The 19689-nt window shown below is 44.2% G+C and overlaps 2 protein-coding genes across 16 annotated transcripts in view; both read right to left on the bottom strand.

The window, feature by feature from the left end:
* PITPNM2 (phosphatidylinositol transfer protein membrane associated 2) overlaps nucleotides 1-6266 on the bottom strand; it is a 144104-nt gene extending 137838 nt beyond the window's left edge. For 2 of the 3 annotated variants that reach the window (XM_036823201.1, XM_036823203.1), the window contains exon 1: nucleotides 6157-6266. The gene's annotated coding sequence lies outside the window, so the exon portion shown is untranslated. The remainder of the gene's footprint in view (nucleotides 1-6156) is intronic. The other variant, XM_036823204.1, reaches the window with a different exon arrangement.
* Nucleotides 6267-8007: 1741 nt separating this feature from the next.
* MPHOSPH9 (M-phase phosphoprotein 9) overlaps nucleotides 8008-19689 on the bottom strand; it is a 54877-nt gene continuing 43195 nt past the window's right edge. For 6 of the 13 annotated variants that reach the window (XM_036874852.1, XM_036874850.1, XM_036874857.1 and 3 more), the window contains 7 exons: nucleotides 18809-18984; nucleotides 17486-17632; nucleotides 16552-16672; nucleotides 15646-15749; nucleotides 14730-14977; nucleotides 14357-14425; nucleotides 8008-11926 (listed from right to left, as the gene is read on the bottom strand). In XM_036874852.1, the coding sequence (XP_036730747.1) occupies nucleotides 11825-11926; nucleotides 14357-14425; nucleotides 14730-14977; nucleotides 15646-15749; nucleotides 16552-16672; nucleotides 17486-17632; nucleotides 18809-18984 (967 nt within the window). In that variant the 3' untranslated portion in view covers nucleotides 8008-11824. Of the gene's footprint in view, nucleotides 11927-14356; nucleotides 14426-14729; nucleotides 14978-15645; nucleotides 15750-16551; nucleotides 16673-17485; nucleotides 17633-18808; nucleotides 18985-19689 lie in introns of those variants that run through there. The other 7 variants (XM_036874861.1, XM_036874854.1, XM_036874855.1 and 4 more) reach the window with 6 other exon arrangements.

The following is a 19689-nucleotide window of genomic DNA, read 5'->3' as shown; positions in this document are numbered from 1 at the left end:
GTAGCACGAGGAAGAAAGAATCTCATCGCGAATGCTGCAGGAGCTGAGAGGAAAGAACCACACTTGGGATCAGCCAGGAGTGGGTGCAAGTCTTGGCTCGGCCCCAGCTATCTGTGCAAGCTCCAACAAGTCACCTACCTCTCTGAGCCTGTTTCCTTTCTGTAAAATGTGGCAACAGTCCCTCCTTATCTCTCCGGAATGCTGTGTTGTGGAACTACTTTGTATAAACTGTTGGTACTCAGTACTCGTTATTCACGGATTCCGGTATTTACGAATCCGCCCACTTGCTACAGTTTACTTGTAACCCAGAAACTGACGATCGCGGTGCTTATGCATGTCATTTGCAGACATGCACGGCCGGCGGGGGGTGGGGGGCGGCGGGTACTGAGTCACCCAACGTGCAGCACAGGTCAAACAAGGTGGCCCTCTGCCTTTCGTTTCAGTTCAAACTGTCAACAAGTGTCCTTTCCGTGATCCATTTACTGCCACAGTTTTCACACTTGTGTGCTTTTTTTGTTAGTGATTTAACATGGCCCTGAGCATGAAGCTGAAGCACGGTCTAGTGCTCAGAGCCGAGAAGGCTGTGATGTGCCTTATGGAGAAAACTCGTGTGTTAGATGAGCTTCGCTCAGGCGTGAGTGATAGTGCTGTTGGCTGAGTTCAATTAATGAATCAATAATATATATTAAATAAGGCATCTTTAAAGAGAAACACACATAAGAGAGTTATGATCAGTGGACCAACACATTGTGACCAGAGGCTGGCAGGAACCTAACTCCGTATTTCCCCTAAGAGCAGTGGTTCAGGGCACTTTACAGAACTGCCAGGAATGGGCCTGGACTGTGTGCACACGTGACCTAGGATGTATTATATTCGAGGGCTTCCGCTCTGTGAGGCCATCGCTCCTGCAGCTGACGTATCCACACCTGGCCTATCAGCATCACTCCGAGATGGAAATCAGCCTCGGGGTCCCCGAGTCCTGCGGCTTCTTTTAGTAACTCTCTGCCTTTCCCCTGCACTCCCAACTCCTAACACCTTCCCACAAGAGGGAAACGGGACTGGGACTTCTGGGCTTCAGCGAGGAGAGGGTGCGAAACTGCCTTCTTGATGCTCTTCCCCAAAGCTCTTGCTTGGGTTTGATTTGTCTGTTGCTGGAACCCTGCCTGTTGGTTCATTTTGTTTCTATCCTCTGGCAAGGGCAGTTTTTTGCTTTTTTGTTTTTTTCAAATTTAATTATTATTCTGACGAACTTTATTTCAACAGTAACTATATTTTTTGTTTGTTTTTAAATGATTAAAGCAATTTTATTTTACTTTGTTTTGAATTTTTGAATTTTATTTTTTTATACAGCAGGTTCTTATTAGTTATCTATTTTATACATATTCGTGTATACATGTCAATCCCAATCTCCCAATTCATCCCACCACCACCACCCACCCCCGCCACTTTCCCCCCTTGGTGTCCATACGTTTGTTCTCTACATCTGTGTCTCTATTTCTACCCTCCAAACCGGTTCATCTGTACCATTTTTCTAGGTTCCACATATATGTGTTAATATACGATATTTGTTTTTCTCTTTCTGACTTACTTCACTCTGTATGACAGTCTCTAGATCCATCCACGTCTCTACGTTTGTTTTTTTAATGCTTATTTATTTGGCTGTGCCAGGTCTTAGTTGCAGCATGCGGGATCTTTAGTTGCTGCATGAGGGATCTAGTTCCCTGACCAGGGATGGAACCCAGGCCCCGTGAATTGGGAGCGCAGAGTCTGGACCACAAGGGAAGTCCCAAGGGCAGTTGTTAATATGAGTAATTGAAGTGAATGCCAGCTCTCCTCCCCAACAGTGCTCTTTCTGCCTTTGGTCATAAAGGTTTAGCAGGGGTTTTTCTTGGTGTTTGCTGGGCTGGGCGTGAGGAAGACAGTACCCCTGTACCCGTTTGACAGGAAAAAAGGGCTGATGTACAGGGCTGCTGTCCGACTTCAACTTTGCCAGTATCAAGAGCCAGCACCAAGCTGGTAATTAGGGACCTGGGTTCCAGGCTGCAGGGCAGGTCTTGGGCACTGCTCTTCTGTCAGCCTCGCCCTCTCATCCTTAATGGGGTACAGCCCTCCCAGCTCCAGTGTTCCCAGACCCTCCAGCAAGGCCGGAGAAGACTTGAAAAGGCACCACCGGGCTCCCCACTTTCCCTCCAGACCGATTCTATCCTTTCACGCAGGAACCTTTTCCGGTAGGGCTGTGGTGATAACCACAAATTTGACTCTAAATCCTACACACCTTTCCAGGTGCTGTGACTATCAAAACTCCACCCATTCTTCAAGGCCTCCTTCAAATCCCACCTCTTCCAGGAAGTCAACCCTGACCGCCTTACCCAGAAAGGGTGTCTCCTCCTCTGAAGCCTGTCTGCTGTTTAAGCAACACTTATCTCACATGCCTGGTGTTACCCGTTAGGTAACCCGTTAGGGCGCATCTCCCTAACCACACCGTGAGTCGGCCTAAGTTTTAGGTGCAATGTTACATATTGTATTCAACTCTTATCTGTCCAGTTTTCCAGAAACCTTTTGTGATGAGTTATAAAGAATACAGATAGAAGAATACAGATACACTTACATATACACGTGCACATAGACAGACCGTAAAGTAGAAATAAGTATGCTGACCACAAGGGTAAGTGAATACAGTCGCTACATGAAAATATCGCATTGTGCTCCCAGCATCCTGGAAGCCAGGGAAGAGGAGGTGACCATAATCAGTTGGAAAGACAGTGTGGGTGGAATGGGAAGAGTCTGGCAGAACTGGGTACAAACCCGGAGTGCCTTAGGGCAAATCAGTTGACTTCTTTCTCTGGGAAAATGGAGGAAGAACACCATCTAACACGCAGGGTTCGTGGGGAAGCCTCGTGCACGCTGTGCGCGTGCAGTACACAAACCATACATGTTTTCCTTCCCCACCTTCCTTCTCATTGTCAAAGGAAGAAGCAACCTACATTCCCCGCACACAGGGGGGCAAATCTTGCCTGGCCGTAAATTCTAAAAGAAATTTTTCATAAGAGACTCTGTAAGAAGACTTGAGCAGAGAGGGGGCAACGCCCCACGTTACAGTCAGCCCTGGTTTTAGAGCAAAGCCAGACTAGGATTTGCCATGGCCGCCATGGCTCTATTGGATCACATCCCGGGTACCCAGTGAAAGCCTAATAAACATCGACGGAAGGACCTACAGAGAAGCTACCTGAAGACCACTTAGTGGCAGGGGGTCCTGGTGAGCAGGTTTCAGGAGGGCTGTCTGCAAGGCTGACCACCTCTCCTGCCCATGTCTGAGGACGCAGGCGTAAGATCACCGTCCTTCCATGACAGAGCACATGCCCGCGCCCCCCCCCCGCCACTGTCTTCTCCAAAAGCAGCAATGCAGTGATCATGAAGCACCAGAAGTTTCCTCTTCTTCTTTTTTTTTTTTTTAAATAAATTTATTTATTTATTTTTGGCTGCGTTGGGTCTTCATTGCTGCGCGGGCTTTCTCTAGTTACGGCAAGCGAGGGCTACTCTTTGTTGCAGTGCGCAGGCTTCTCATTGCAGTGGCTTCTCATTGCGGAGCACGGGCTCTAGGCACGCGGGCTTCAGTAGTTGTGGCGTGCGGGCTTCAGTAGTTGTGGCTCGCGGGCTCTAGAGCGCAGGCTCAGTAGTTGTGGCGCACGGGCTTAGTTGCTCCGCGGCATGTGGGATCTTCCCGGAGCAGGGATCGAACCCGTGCCCCTGCATTGGCAGGCGGATTCTTAACCACTGCTCCACCAGGGAAGTCCATCACCAGAAGTTTCCTCTTCTAATCTCTACAAATGAACTGTACGTTCTCCACGACTGGCTCTTCTCAGGGACCAAGCCGAAAAGCCTTAACGGGATGCAATGGTTAAGAGAACATCTGCCTGGTTTTAAAAGAGGCCTCTAGATATGGAGGCAGGCAAAGCTGGGCTCCAGTGAGAGAGGATGTACAGTCAACTTGGGACAAGGGCTCTTAGCTCCTCACCACTTAACCGACAGACATTTTCCCTAGAGCCTCCCATGTGCCAGGCATGGGGGATGCAGAGAAATGAGATTGAGCGCTGATCTCACAGGAGCTCAGTCTAGCAGGGAGGCACAGAGTAACATTTAACTGCCGTTCTGCGTAAGTTAGATTAGGGTGGCACAAAGGTGGAGGTGATGGACTCCACCTGGGAAGGCCAATGAAGACAACAAGCCTGGGTCTCGGTAATGAACAGTCATTAAGGCAGAGGACGCAAGGCCCAAATCCTACAGGGCCTCATATAAGCAGAGGAATTTTCTTTCAGATTCCATAAGGAAGGACCAGCCAAGATCAAGAGAAACCAAGTGACTCAGTGAAGCTCGTACAACCTTATGGGACGACCAGGCCTGGAGCCTTGACTCCCACAGTTCAGTTACCCTGCTGCATCCCCTGCACGGCGAGTGCAGAAGGCCAAAGAGAGAAGCCCATTCCACACCCAGCGCCCAGAGAGCCCAGAGTCTGTGCCTGGCCATCGTCATAGCAGAGCATGTACTGTCCTAGTCATCTGGCAGGTCCCTCCCTGTAAGAAAAACAGCCCTTCCTAACTCACTGTGTTTCTCTCCGCAAAGGGAGAGGGCTGGGAATCTCCTCTGATCACAGAGGAAGAAGAAGAGTTTAACAGGGACTGTCCAGGAGTCAGATAAGCTAGGTTCCCAGAGGCAAGCTGGGGAGGGGGCTTCTAGCCCATCCAGACACTGACGCTGACGGTACACAGGGTGCTGACCCAGGGCTGGGGACCAGGGATGAATCAAACTCCACCCCTGTCCTCCATCCTCCAGGAGCTCACAATCCAGCCGGGGAGATAAGCCAGGCCCAAAAGTAACTATAAAATAAGGCAGGCGGTGATAAGAGTCACACAAGAGACACAGATAAGGTGCAGTGGGAGCTCAGAGCAGAGATGAGTCACGGTGGGGGCTTGGCCGCAGGGGAGATTCAGATGAAGGGGAGCATTTACCACATTCCCTTCAGAAAGGAGGGGGGTGCTCTAGCCTATAGCCCCAGTGGCTCCCAGGTAGGGGCTGGGGAGAGAGCTAGGAGGGGACCAAGAAAGATGCTCAGAGGAGGTCCCCTTTGAAGAACCCTGATTCTGAAGGGGAAGACGCAGGTAGGCCTGAGACTTTGGAGAACTGCCCCAGCCCATATTTCAGAGGCAGGGAGAGGAGTGTAGGATGAGGAATTTGGAATTTACGCAGGGGCAGCAAATGCCTTGAAAAGAGAGCTAAAGATTTGCCTTGAAATGACGTTTGCCTAGCAAACACACGCTATTTATTTAGAATGTCCATTTGAGGTTTCCCGGCGGAATTAGCTACACGTTATGGGGGAGGCGGGCACTAGAGCTTCCCTCTCCCCAGGTCCCCCATCAGCCCTGCCCCTGACAAGCAAGGCTGAGGGGTTAGGGAGGAAGCTCGCCGCTCTGACACAGCGCCGGCCCCTCAGGTTACAACAGCAAAGGGAGACTCACGGGATGGAGAGGGGCCAGATTTTCCTCCAGCGAGGGGGACACCGGCAGCACTTCTTCCAAGTCCTGGCCCCCTCTCTGAGGGCCGCACCCCGGGGGCGCAGGCCCCGGACACCCACCCAGCCAGGCCAGCGCTGGAGGGCTGTCCAGGTGGAGGCGGGAAGCCCAGAAGGCTAGACCGAGAGCTGTGGCCACCACTTCCTCCCGGCCCCTTCCCAGCACTGCACACACACCTGCCCCTTGGCCGCCGTGACACTTGTCACTGGGGGAGGGGAGTCCTCCGCGCCCCGGCCGGAACCGACGGAAATTCGGCATTAGCGTCGGGGGCCCCCCCTGAATCCCGAGGGCCAGCGCCTCCCGAGGGGCCGGGCTGGGGGCGATTCCCTGAGCCCGGGATCCCCGCGCGCCAGACCCTCCTCCCCGCGCGGGGCGGCGGGGCCCGGGTCTCCTACTTTTCCCTCCCGCCGAGCGCGCGGGCCGGCGGGCAGGCGGGCGGGCAGGCGGGCCTGGGCCTCCAGGAGCCGCCGCCCGACCGGGGTCCCCGCCCCGCGCCCGGCCCCCGCCTCCCCCTCCCCGGGGGCTCCGCGCGGGCCTGAGGAGGGGGCCCGGCCGCGCCGCCTTCCGGCCGGGCCGCCGAAACACTCACCCCACTCCGCGCGGCGCGGCTTCGTCCTCTTCGGCCGCGCTGGGCCGCCGCCGCCTCACGCCGCCCGGGAGGCCCCGGCCCCGCGGCCCCGGCCCGGCCGGCTGCGCCCCGCGGCTCCGCGCGCCGCCGCCGCCGCCGCCGCCAGCTGGCCCCGGGCGAGCGGCCGGGCCCCCGCGGGCATGCTCCCCGGCCGTCGGCTGGCGGGCGGCGGGCGGGCGCACGTGCGGGCCGCCGCGGGTCTGGGCGCTCGGAGCGCGGGCCGCGGGCCGACGAGGAGGCGGCGGCCGGCGGGGCGCGGGGCCGGACGCGCCCGCGGACCGGCCTGACAGCTCTACGCCGCGGCGCCGCCGTGCCCCGCGCGCCCCAGCGGCCGCTGCTGCCCGTGCGCGCCGGGCCCGCCTCGCATTCCCTCACTCGGCGGCAGGCCTGCGCCTCCGTCAGGCCACGCGGGGAGCCGCCCGCCGCCTCCGCCCGCCCCGAGGGCCGGCCTCCGCCCGGAGCAACCCGGCAAACTTGGTGGCCCCGCTCCGGCGCCGGTCGTGCTGTCGCCCCGGCGACCCCCGAAAGCCCGGGGCTCGCTTCCGCGCGGGAGGCCCCAGGCGCTGGACCCGGCCCACGACCTCTCGGCCCTTTTAACACCATTGGCCTCGCCTGTAGGGAGACTCGCGAACACTAAGAGGGGAAGGGAACGAGCAGATCTGCAGAAATTGGGAAAAAAAACAACAACAACAAGTCTTTCGGGAGTAAAATGACAAATCAAGGGGAACGAACTGCGTGCGGAAGACTTCGGAAGGCATTTGGAATGTGTGGACAAACCAAAAGTAGTTAATTTAAGTCCAAACCTTGATGCTGGGTACTTGCATCAGTTACCGACCCGATTTGCAGAAATAGGCATCAAGGAGTTCTCTCCTCAGGATCCCAAATATGGTCTGGACCAAAAAATGAAAATGCTCTTTGGTCATCAGAAGTCATGAGAGTAATAGTAGCCAGAGGGTAAGTTCTAGTCCCTGACCTCAGGGAACCGGCAGAGGATCAGAAAGAGCTTCATCTTGATGTTCCCTCCCGACTGGACGCTCCAGTTGGACCAAGAGGGTACTGAGTGAAATTTAAAGGAAATCACAAAGCGTGTATTTAGACTGAGCAAGGATGGCCTTGTTTGTCAAGATCTGAAGTAACTGAATTAAACAGGGCACACCCAAAACCTATGGGTAGTTTACCTATCACTAAGTACCACCGCCTTATCAAGCTCAAGTTAAAGCGCTCCAAGATGAGTTCAGATCAAGTCAGAGAGAGAACAACCCTGACCAAAGGCTGTCCCATCTCCTTGGACATTGAATGGGCCAGGAGAGCCACTGTAACACAGCTTGCCTCAAAACACCTGCCTTATGATCACACGGAGACAACTGAAGGGGTCCCCATAAATACTAAACCCTCAACTCCTTCCCTCCACCAAGGGGTGCCCTAAGACCCATTAAAGGTTTTCAGCCCCAATGCTGTTCCGAGTCGGCCAGGGACTGAGTCATCATCTGTCTCCTGTACACCCGTCCTCCTTGCCTGAGGGCCCGTGGAAACCGGATTGGATGACAGACCCTTTTGCTGCTACTTCTCCCTGTACTTCTGCTTTGACCTAATAATAAAAGTAAAAAGCAAAAAAAAAAAAAAGGGTTTCAGAGCATACAGATCTCCAGAGTGAGGCTCTGCCTGTAGCCCAGTCGGAATGGAGCACCTGGACAGCTGCCATTGTAACCCTGCAATGACTGCCCTCAGACCAGTAACTCGGAAGACTTAACATCATTAAAAACCAGATCCCACAGTTAGCCGGTAGGAATAAATACACTAATATCACAATTATTCGTATCCACAAATATTTATTAAGTGCCTGTATTCAAGAATGAAGAGGAGATGGTCCCTGCTCTCATGGAGCTTACAATTTCATTACTCCAGCATTTGACTAGATTTAAAAACTGCAACAAGCACTGGTCTTTGTCTAATGTCAGCAGCACTACAGGAAGCAAATTTCTCACATTATATTGGTCACTGTTCCAGTGAAATTGTGAATAAAACATTATCTTTGAAGTCTGTAGTCACAGCGATGACATGACATATAATGTCCAGCAAATGCAAATTTATGGCTTGATTCCTCGTATTTGAGAGGGGTCTGCTGAAATAAAACACAGATCAAAAGGGGAAGGCTTAACACAGGTCCTAAGAATACTGGTGTAGTTTAATATATTATTAAACCGCCACAGAACTCTTGGCAAGGCAGGAAATTATTTCCTGCAAAATCTGTGCAATATAATTGGTTTAATCAGACCTGCAAATCTCATAACCATGTACAATCACTTATGATGGGTAAATACGATTTACCTTTATGATTCCTAAAGGGCTCTAGACATGTACTTATTTTTTAAAGCTTCTTAAAGACTCACAGCACAAATGGCACATTAAAATTTAGTGAAAACTGCTTTTGAGATATCTAAAAATTAAAATGACAAAAATGTCTAACACTTTTCTACATTTGTAAGTACAGAGTTCAGAATTCAAATAGTATTCAGCAAAGCACCTGGCTTTTCTGAGTTAAAAAGGGGAACAAATTTTGGTTGCTTATCAAACTCCAAAAGCAAATCATAATCTTCATATAGATCTTCCAAACGTTCAGTGGCAGCCACTTCCTTCATTTGCTCCTGTGTCACAGGCCAGCACCTTTAGAAGTCTAATTATGGAACATTCAAAGGTGCAATTATTTTGATTACATTGGCAATACTTTTTTTTTGGTAAAACAGCCTGTATCAAATAACCCCAAAATCATCTACTTTACTTAAGATCACAGGGCTTCTGAACTTACACTAGACAAGTTATCAATTACTCATTAAAAAAAACACACCAGAGGGAAGCTCATTTAAACTCTAAGAAAGCTCATTTTTTGCAAAAAGATGGAGAGAACAGCTTAGACCACCTAACAAATGTCAACCAACCCAAGGCAGTTTTTAAGTCAATCGCTGGGGACACAGTCTACTTTTCTATCTAAGAAAGCATTGAAATCGCTACTTCAAAAGCCTATTTAATAACCCAGAATGAATCAGAAATGTACTGTTTATTGAAAACTTACTAGACACCAGGCACTTTACATAAGCTCTCACGATGGAAGGAAGCTTCTTATCTTTACGTGGAGGAAGGCAGCCCTGAGCAGGGTGTGACCCAGGTCTGTCTGGCTCGCCTGTCCCCTGCCCAGCTGCCGCAGTCCTAGCGCTGCCTAGTAGCTACATCTACTTGGGACCCTCGAAGGACAGAGGACATTACCCCCACCTCAGGAGGCTTTTCAGGGGAAGGAAGGGGGTAGGTCCAGGGGAAAAGAGAGCAGTAACTCTACTTGCATTTTAAAAGGCACTTCCCAGAAGTGGAAGATTCACTTAGGTTTTTTACTAACTGCAGCTCAGCCCCAGACAGCAACAACAGTTGCTTTTTAAGCTTGCCACCTCTCCAGCTTTCAGGTTGTTTTTAAATGGAGTATTTGTACGTTAAACATTACCAAAGGGAAAGACGGCTGAAAGGATTTTCCTTGGTGTCCCTCTTCACAGCTACGAAGAAAAAAAATTTTTTTCTTAATTTTAAATAAGTGACTGATACTTCCAATCTATTACACACGTCACAAATCAAAGCATATGTTTTCTGAGAGGTACAGAAGACATTTTAATGGGGCTTAAGATTGGAATAAGACTACTAAGAAGATAACTCTCTGACAAGAGAAAACTCTCATCTCTTCTGAAATGGCAATTTCCTATTCTTAAGAATGTAATAGACTTTACAATAAAAGTAGGGAACAATGAAACATCCTAATAATTTTCAAGTTAGTTTTTAATGTCATGTATAGGAACACATTAAAGGGAATATCATTGGTAAAGTCGATCCAGTTATTAAGTCTTGACACAAGCTCTCCTGGAACTTGATTAAAAAGAACGTTTTCTTCACTATAACTAGGAGATTAAAAAGAAAAAAAGACTAGGAAAAAACACCAAGAATAAGGCACTTGATTCTGCTGATGAGTAACTCTGATTAGCTGGAGGTCTTCAACAGTTCGCAGGAGTTGGAAGCAAAGGTTTGATTCACGGATAGGAAGGAGAAAGAGAGGCAGCTGTCAGGCGACCCCCCGCTTGCTGAGAATTCCCCGAGCTGAGCAGGGAGGCTGCAGGCACCAGGCCGGAGGTCAGGCAGGGGAAGCTTTGGTGAAGGGTGCTCAAAGATTATCTGAGATCCCTGCTCGAAGGCATACATATACCCTAATGGAATAACGGGTGGCTTGGCTCAATATAACTACATGCTATCAAGAGCCACAGAAGAAGGAGAAAAAGCTCAAAAGTAAACCAAACTGTAAAACCGGAATCAGTGGGAATCAATGGTGAAAGTTTGGAATGAGTCTGTTTGTCAACACATACCGAGCTTGAATATGTGGACACTGGGTTCTGACTGGCCACCAAAAAGTGGGCAGCTAAGCAGCCTGGACCTGACCAGCAGTCAGAACCTCTACCTGCTATGCTCCCGATCAGAGCACAGCCTCCTGCCCACGTCCTACTTCTGAGAGCCAGGAGGCATTGCCAAGGCAGCGCGCCGGAGCCCTCCAGCAAGGCCACGTGAAAGGCACCGAGCTCTATCTAGACACGTTCCCTGTCCAGTAACAAGCAGGGAAGGTTGCTCTCATCTCAACCTACTGTTCTTACAGCAGCTACTATGGGAGTATTTATTTTTCTTTTTGGCGGGGGTGGAGAGGGGTTAAAAATGTCTTCATGACGATCGGACAGCTGAGGCCACGTACACTGAGGAAACTGGGGTTGCTCTTACAACCTCACTGAGTGGTGGCCTATATTTCATCAAAGCTTTATCACCTCATTGTCAAGGGCGGGACACAAATTATATTCAGAATGATAGGCAGAAAGCTACAACTCCCCAGTTGTTAAACTTTTCTGAAAAGTACTACATCTATCACAAAATTAGAGAATTACATCTCTATCATTTTTCTTTCTTACAAATAATGAAGTTTAAGGGAAACAAACTGAGATATTATTACTTTCAAAGCTTTCCAATATTCCATTATTTCCAACATTTCCATTATTAACTATTCCAATATTCACTCTAAGACACGGTTCAAACACGAATTACATTACTATTTTTAAAAAACTTCAACACAACTAAATCCAGGGTGTGCTGTTTTTTGGTTTTTTTTTTTTTTTGCATTCAGCATGTATTAGTCTATCATTACGGAGGCTGTTCTTAAGCATTTATTTAAAAAAAAAAAAGAATCATATTCACAATGTAGAACAAGTTTATAAAATGGGTGTGCAAAGTTAATGGTAAAAGGATAACACTATTTGTTTAGAAACAAAGCTGTCTCCCCTATTTACATTTCCTTATTCTTGATATAAATTGGATACATATACTATTTAAAAATAATACTTTTTAAATAGTAAAATATACAAGAGATTCCTGAGAATAACAAAAATATCTTGAAAATATGTGGCCATTTGAAGTATAAAATAGCAAGTGTAAAGAATAGCATGATTGTAAAACTACTGTTTGAAAGCTTATAAACAGTACAAAATAGTTTGCCTTTTCTGAGTGCATAATTACACATTAGTGCAAACAAAACTGTCTCAAAATTTAATGGCTACAAATCTCAAAGATTTGCAGAGGTGCGCAAAACATGAAATTTCTTTAATGTCATACGAACTGAACCCAGCTCTCGATTAATCTTCTCCAAACGATCTTCCAAGGCTTCCTGGGTGAAAATCATGGAAAAAACTTAATTAGAATTCTACATCAAGTTCACCGATTCTATAATTACCATCAAAATGACTTTTCTTTCAGCAAAAGAGCAAGTATAAAACATCAAAATTATACAATCATTTTGGTTTTTACACAAATCGTCATTTACATTATTTCTTTTAAACTAAACATAAATCAACTTTTCAACCATTCAAGATAACTGCTTATCATTAAATAGGAGAGAATTATTTGACTCCGTTGAACTGAGAACAGTACAAGAGGAACCTAGAAGGTTCTTCAGACATTTCGCCAGAAGAAACAGACACATTTGACTGGTGCCATATCCCACTTACAAGTATATCAAATAACTTTCTTCTGACAAAAATTTCTAGGTTAAAAAAGAGGAAAAACGCTGGAGGAGACTTTTCCAAGAAACAAGATATTTCACAATGAGTCAGTGTAACAAATGCTACTTTTAAATAAATAGTACTACTGTTAAATAGTACCTGGAATATATATTCATCATTTTAGATACTTTATTAGATATTAACTCCAATGGTATCCTGAAATAAAACTTAAAAATTTTCTCTTCAACAACTTTAAATTGTAAAAAAAATTACACGTTCATTTTAGAATTTTTAGAAGACAGACGAGCAAGAAGTAACAACCACTGTTCCCCTTTCCTGTTTTTTTCTGCAGATAGGAACACCATTTTCAAGAAAAATAAAATCAGAATCAAACTCTACTTCAGAATGTTTTTCAACTTTTCTTGTTACGGAATATACTTTATTTATGACATCATTTTAAATTAATGTGCAATATTGCATCAGATATACCATATTTAATCAAGAATCTTTTAGTAGAAATTTAGGTTGCTTCTAATTTCATATATCACAAATAGTGCTGCAATATATATTCTGAAACATACCTCTACACATACCTATAAATATTGCCTTAGGAATCATTCCCAAAAGTAAAAACGCTAGGTCCAAAGAAATGTAAAATTTTAAAGCTTTGGATACATGTCAAGCTGAACTCCAGAAAGTCTGTGACGCTTTCTCCTTCCACTTGCAGTGTACAAGGATAAGCTTTTCCCTAGCCCAGGTTCTGGTGGTTTTTTGTTTTTGTTTTTTAAATACCTGCCAATGTGATAGTTTAAAAATGATGCTTTTGTTTAAATGTGTGGGGGTTTTTTACTCATTGGTGAGGCCAAGCATTTTTCAATTTTTTTTGCCCAATTTTACCTTTTTTGCTTATGAATCATATACAAGCATCCTCAGCCCTTTTTTGCTGCCATTTGTCTTCTTACTGGATTGAAATAGCTTTGACATATATGAACAGAACCTAGGGCCCTTTAAGTCTTATTTTAAGAGCTTATCATCATTATGTAAAAAAATATATTAAACAAAAGTTTCAGATGCATTTAGAATTAGAGTATCAACAAGTTTTCCTTCTGCTTTCCCAGTAAACTATTTTATTTTATTTATTTATTTATTTTTTTGGCTGCACCTCACGGCATGCGGGATATCTTAGTTCCCCGACCAGGGATCAAACCTGCACCCCCTGCATTGGAAGTATGGAGTCTTAACCACTGGACCGCCAGGGAAGTCCCCCCACTAAACTATTTTAAAATGAATTTTATGTGTTGACTTTTACAAATTATTGAATAAAAACGTTCAGAACAACAAAAACAATGAAAGAAAGTCAGAAAAAAAGAGAAGTTAAGGATACAGGCCCTAGAAAAAGACCTCTGCTATTTTCTGTGTGTCTTTCTCACAGATCAATCTGAAACTGAACTTTTCCTGACATTAAGGCATTGAAAAGCCAAAGCTTGCAGTTATATAAGAGACATATCCTCGCTGTTATGTTTAAAATGTTACAAAAAGAGATTTAAAATGTTCCATGGTTTCATGCATTTTAATTCTCTTTGAAAAGCAACTAAAAAAAATGTACACGGGCCACTTCGCCTGCACCATCTCCTGCTCAATAATGGAATCACATCTCTCTTTTTAACCTCACATCTATTCCAGTTGCAAAGTGCCACTGTTTTATATGTCTGCTAAATGGAAAGGGGTTCAGAAATAAATTGCAGATTGGGGAGGAAAAAACAAACACAAAAAAGGGAGATTTAATGTGAGAGCCTTAAAAATGTAAAATCTGTTAATAGCCATATTGCCATTTGCTCCCAAGTTAGTTTCTTGAAAACATGATGGCATGACACCTTTTTCTTAGAAGTATAAAGGTAAAATCACTTTTTGTTCCTGAAAGCTAGCATGCAGTTATAAAATATGCTATCACTACCAAACACTTCCTGTAAAGGCTAAAAGTTTTGATCGACTGTTTCAGTGTGCCTAAAAACTGTGATATTAAAAAATCATCGTGGTTAAATGGAGCACTGACTAGCATCAAGCCTCCAAAGCAGACTCAGGGTAAGACACTTCACCTGATTCAACCTTGTCTGCAGAGTGATTCGTCCTCCAGTAGAAGGCATTCGGCTTAGTGCTGCCTCAATCTGTTAACACAAAAAAATGTTTAAATAAAAATAGAAGAATTCTAATTAGTGGCAGGGAGGTTTATAACAGAATGGAAAGAAAAGACTTCAGCCTAGTATTTTCTTGTCCATCTCGACTTCACATAAGTTCCCTCTGTCACAATTAGTAACAACAGCTTGGCTCACACATGTTTCTAGTGCAGCTTTGTGTGGCATCCACAGTAACTTCCTGGGTTTGACTCAATAATTCCCTTCTGACTATTCCTCAGACATAAGCATTAAGTGCAGAAAAAGATTTAAGACATTGTTTTATGTTTGTTTTTACCTGGTCTTTTTCTTTTGTAAGTTCATCAAAAAACTGTTCCGTTTCAGCTAGGGTCCTAATTTTTGCTGTATACTCAAAATCATTACCCTGTGGTGGTACGCAGGCAGGCTTACACTGTTCATAGCTAACTGATTTATTCTTCTCCCAGGCTGATCTCACAGGGACTTTCTTCACTCCACTTGGCAACGGTTCAGGGGAAGAGCTATGATTAACATGGATGTCAGTGGTTCTTTCTGAGTATTTTTTTTCTGTCAGAGAGAAAAGAAATTTCTTTTATTTCTTATCAACTCTTCTGCCAGAGCATGTACATACTAAATATGTTACCCAACTTCACTTTCTGAAAATGGCTGCTACACAGCCAAAAAAAATGTAATGAAAAGACATACATAATCAATCATATATACTCAGTTTTTTTCTCCACAGAATTCTAAAAGCCCTGCCCTCAGTTTGACAATCTTCACAACTTCCCTAAATAAACTTAAAGCAAAAAAAAAGTTTAAAAACTAAACAACACATTTAGTGGACATATACCAACATTACAGAGTTAGTATTTTAAGGGCCTACCCAAGTGATTTCACATACATTATCTTATAACTTTATAGGATAAATGAGAAAAAGAAACTTAAAATATAAATGAGAAAAAGAAGGTGCATATAAGTTACAGAATATAAAAAACTGAACAGTATGGCCCTGGTAATTAAACATTAACATCCCCTGTACCTCGGTTTCCCAACTTTCCAATGAGGATAACAACATTGACACAATATGAGTGTCACAAATGCTTATTTTTAGAGGCCCTTGGGTAAAAAAAGATTTAAGTGCAGGATATAATGACATTTAGAACCTTGAAAAGATACCAGAAACTCACAAAATGAAAGACTAAAACCATAACTGATAATTTTTTAGGAAAAGATACCTTCTGAGTCATCTAGAGGAAGAAACTGGAGTTGTTTCCTTGGATTGGGACGTTGTACTGTAGACACAGGAACAGTATCTAAATCATCCAAAAGTATATCAAATCTATTGAATGAAGCAAGTTACTTGTGAGAAAAAAAGTGTTAACTGATGTTCTCTATCTCCACTAGAAAGATGAGCTGGCATCCAGTTAACTTACGTATTCACATATTTTTAAAAGAGAAAGGTGGTCATATAATTTTTTAAAACTGAAATTTAATTTATATTTTCTAACACAAAATTATATTTACATACTGGCGACGTAAAGCGTTTACTAATACATTATCTCATCCGATCTTTGTAACAAACATATGAAATAAGCAGGTAGACATTATTATCCCCGTTTTATAGAAGAGGAAACTGAGGTTCAACGTGCTTCAGTAGTTTTCCCCAAGACCCTGCCGGAGCTGGGCCACCAGCTCTCATGTCTTAAGAGTCAGTGGTCTTCCCACCACAGCACACACTTCCAACCACACTTCAGAGGGGACAACTTTCTCAGGAGCATAGGTAAACTTATGTTTAGTGCCAGGGCCATACCAGGGCAGCCCACTTTCTCGTACAAATGGCCCCCAATTTCCCCTGTATCTTATACCTTTTCAGGAGAACAAAGAATTATCATTCTATATCCAAAAGCTGGAAGAGGTTCTGAGGCAGTATTTAAATTTTATAGTAGCCAGTTTACATACTTAAAAACTGTTTTCACGTATTATAGTACTTTTTTATTTTTAGTATGACATTTATTTAAATGATTTAAATCCACAGAATCCCCATTAACAACTGAAAAATTAGTGACAGCTAGAGGCATAAGTTGACATTTTAAAAAAATCAATACTATATATATTTTATTCAACAATTTTAGAGAACTTACCGAATCGGGCTGCTTTCATTTTTGCTAAGTAGATGACTAAATCCTGGGGACAAATTTTCTTTAGGGGATCGCTTTGGACTATAAGCCACAGTCACTGGTGTTAACATGATCTCTCTTTTTGCTACAGAGGAAAACGAAGAGGAGACAGTCTGTTCCTTCTATGTATGTGCTAGGTTGGCAGAGCATAGCTTCTTTTTCAGTACCTTATTTCTAACTAAGAATACATTTTCATTGTAAAACTTTCTGAAAGATAAATAAGAGTATACAAAGTAAAAATAGTTCATAATCCTAACATCTAGAGGAAACCACTGGCAAGATTTTAGTGTATCAGACTGTAGTTGCAGCGCTCTGACTCAAAACTGGTTTTTCAGGATTTTAGAAGTCAACTGGAAATAAGATGGAAACACCAGTGCACTAGTGAACATTCCTAATAACACAGTCATACACAAATCTCCTCAGCAGTTATGGAAATGGAAATTAAGGATACAGAAGCCCAATGCTTAACTTTAAGACCATACGTATAATTGGCTAAAGAAAAAGGTGACTAATGCTGAGTAACCTTAGGTAAATATATGGAAAAAGACATCATTTTTCAGGCTAGCTTAATTTGTTTGAACTAATGTTTAATTAGATAGCTGTCAAAATATCTAGTTGAGTTTGTCTCAAAAACTGTGAAGTGGTATTAGTTGCAAGACATTTGTGGGACACACTCAAAAATCTCACTTTGATAAATGGTGAGAATTTCTTCAGTTATAGTCATAGTAACTGTGCAATCAGACGGTGTTATTGAACAAGATCATATTTAGGGATTCTGTGTTCAGAGCACTGTACTAGGTGCTAGGAAGAGTGTAAGGGAAACAGAAAGCATCAAACAGTGTGTACGGCTCAGATGCCACTCTTCCAAGCCTGAGAGACATAAACCTCTAACTCTTACTTGGAGTACTTGATTTACGATTTGAAGGTGGTAAAGATGACGATCTCTGTGAAGCAGAATTAAATCTCTTTTGTCTTTGCTGGGCACCTTTCTCTGGGGACCGACTTGCATTGACTGAAGTGTCAGTTTGCCGAGGAGTCACTAGTTCTGTAACAGAAAAATGTAAAAAAAGAAAAACAAAAAAACAAAACAAACCTAGCTTCAGTTATCTGCTTTTTATTAACAGATGGTTACACCAAGCAAGCAATTCTTCTCACCATCTAGATTATAATGATTACTTGCAAAATGCACCACATTACAATGCTAAAAAATGCTTGATGAAGAAAAATGCGGGAGTTTTTAATGAATTCATTCTGGTTCTCTGTTTACAACTGGCATTCAAGGTGATTTTTCAAGAGTTTATTTTTAGAAAGCAGGTCACTAATTTATTTACTAGCAGATACTGCTTTGGAAATGCAATGCCAAAGATGTTAATGACGTAATTAGCAGGCCCAACCAAATAAGCACCAGAGAAAGTACAAGTGCCCGGACCTGTGAAATAAACAGTATTAAACATACTTCTTGTCCTACTGATAGATGCTCAGTAACCAAGAAAGGGAGAGTAGGAAATGTTACATCTCACTTTATGAACACCAAATGCCTGTCAAAACTTTTTGATGTGTGCAAGTAACACAAATTGATATGGAAAGTTTTCAAATATCCTTAAGAATGCCATGTAAATCTTTAATAATCAGAACATAATATGTCATTTGAAAAGGTACGTATGTGACGACAATGATAAATTAACAACTGGGGGAGACTTCCCTGGTGGTCCAGTGGTAAAGAATCCACCTTCCAATGCAGGGGACGGGGGTTTGATCCCTGGTCGGGCGGGGAACTAAGATCCCACATGCCGCGGGGCAGCTAAGCCGGCGTGCCACAACTACTGGGCTCACACGCCCTGGAGCCTGAGCGCCACAACTAGAGAGAGAAAACCCGCACGTCACAACTAGAGAGAGAAAACCCGCACGTCACAACTAGAGAGAAGCCCGAGCGCCACAATGAAGAGCCAGCACGTCGCAACAAAAGATCCCACATGCCTCAATGAAGATCCCATGTGCTGCAACTAAGACCCGTCATAGCCAAATTAATTAATTAATTACTTTAAAAAAAATTAACAACTAGGGGATTCAACTGTCTGCAATGGGGCCGAAACAGCATAAAAATAAATTTAACTTTTTATTACTTGAGGCATTTCATTTTAAGAAGGTAATATAATTGGGGGAGAAAGGGGAAGAGACCTATATATCTATATTTCTATCAAACAAGGAATAAAACACTTACTATTTGAGGTATCCTCTTTCTCTGTCTGTGTGCCCCAATTTTTAAATACTTTTTCTTCATCAAATTCTTTCAAAGCTTTCATGATTGGTGTGTCTGAAGTGTCTCTTTGTTTTTTTATCAATAAACTTGTCGGTGAACTTCCAGGTGAAGGATCCTTTTCCAGAGGAGAATGGTACCTTAAATAATAATTGTAAGACACACAGTGCTATGAATGGAATATCTGCGTCTCCCCAAAATTCTTATGTTGAATGCGATTCTTATGACGAATTCTTGTCCTCACCTTTTGGAGGTGATTAGGTTTTGATGAGATCATGAGGGTAAAGCCCCCATGCTGAGATTAGTGCCCTTACAAAATGAGGAAGAGACATCTTGATCTCTCCCTGCACACATGCACCAAAGAAAGGCCATGTGAGGACAGAACCAGCACCCAACCATGCTGGCACCCTGATCTCAGACTGCCCACCTCCAGAACTGTAGGACATAGCTGTTTGTTGCTTAAGCCACCCAGTCAAGGGTAATTTGTTGTAGCAGCCTGAACTAAGATGGTTTACTGGGATTACTAGGGGAATAACATGAGGGTTGACAGTTACTCCACAATGAATACGTATGCTTTACAAGGCAAATCAATACAATTGAGCCTGTATAGAATAGACCAGTGCTTCCCAATCCTTTTCACAGCCTAGAGCATACAGAAGTATAATATTTATATGGCACTCTGGAGTAAATGAACGAGGTTACTCAGGGGGGCTCAGCCATATGGAGGGCGGGGATCAACCTCTCGTCCTAACTGCAAGCCCGCGCACAGGGCACACCACTACGCCAGCGGCACAGGTGGAGATAGCTCTGCACGGCCTACAAAAGGAAAATTTCCGAAAAGCACT

The sequence above is a fragment of the Balaenoptera musculus genome, chromosome 14 (genome assembly GCF_009873245.2).
Source record: "Balaenoptera musculus isolate JJ_BM4_2016_0621 chromosome 14, mBalMus1.pri.v3, whole genome shotgun sequence".
Taxonomy (NCBI): Eukaryota; Metazoa; Chordata; class Mammalia; order Artiodactyla; family Balaenopteridae; genus Balaenoptera; species Balaenoptera musculus.
Note: the sequence above shows the minus strand (reverse complement) of the source record. Positions and strands in the feature narration are given on the sequence as shown.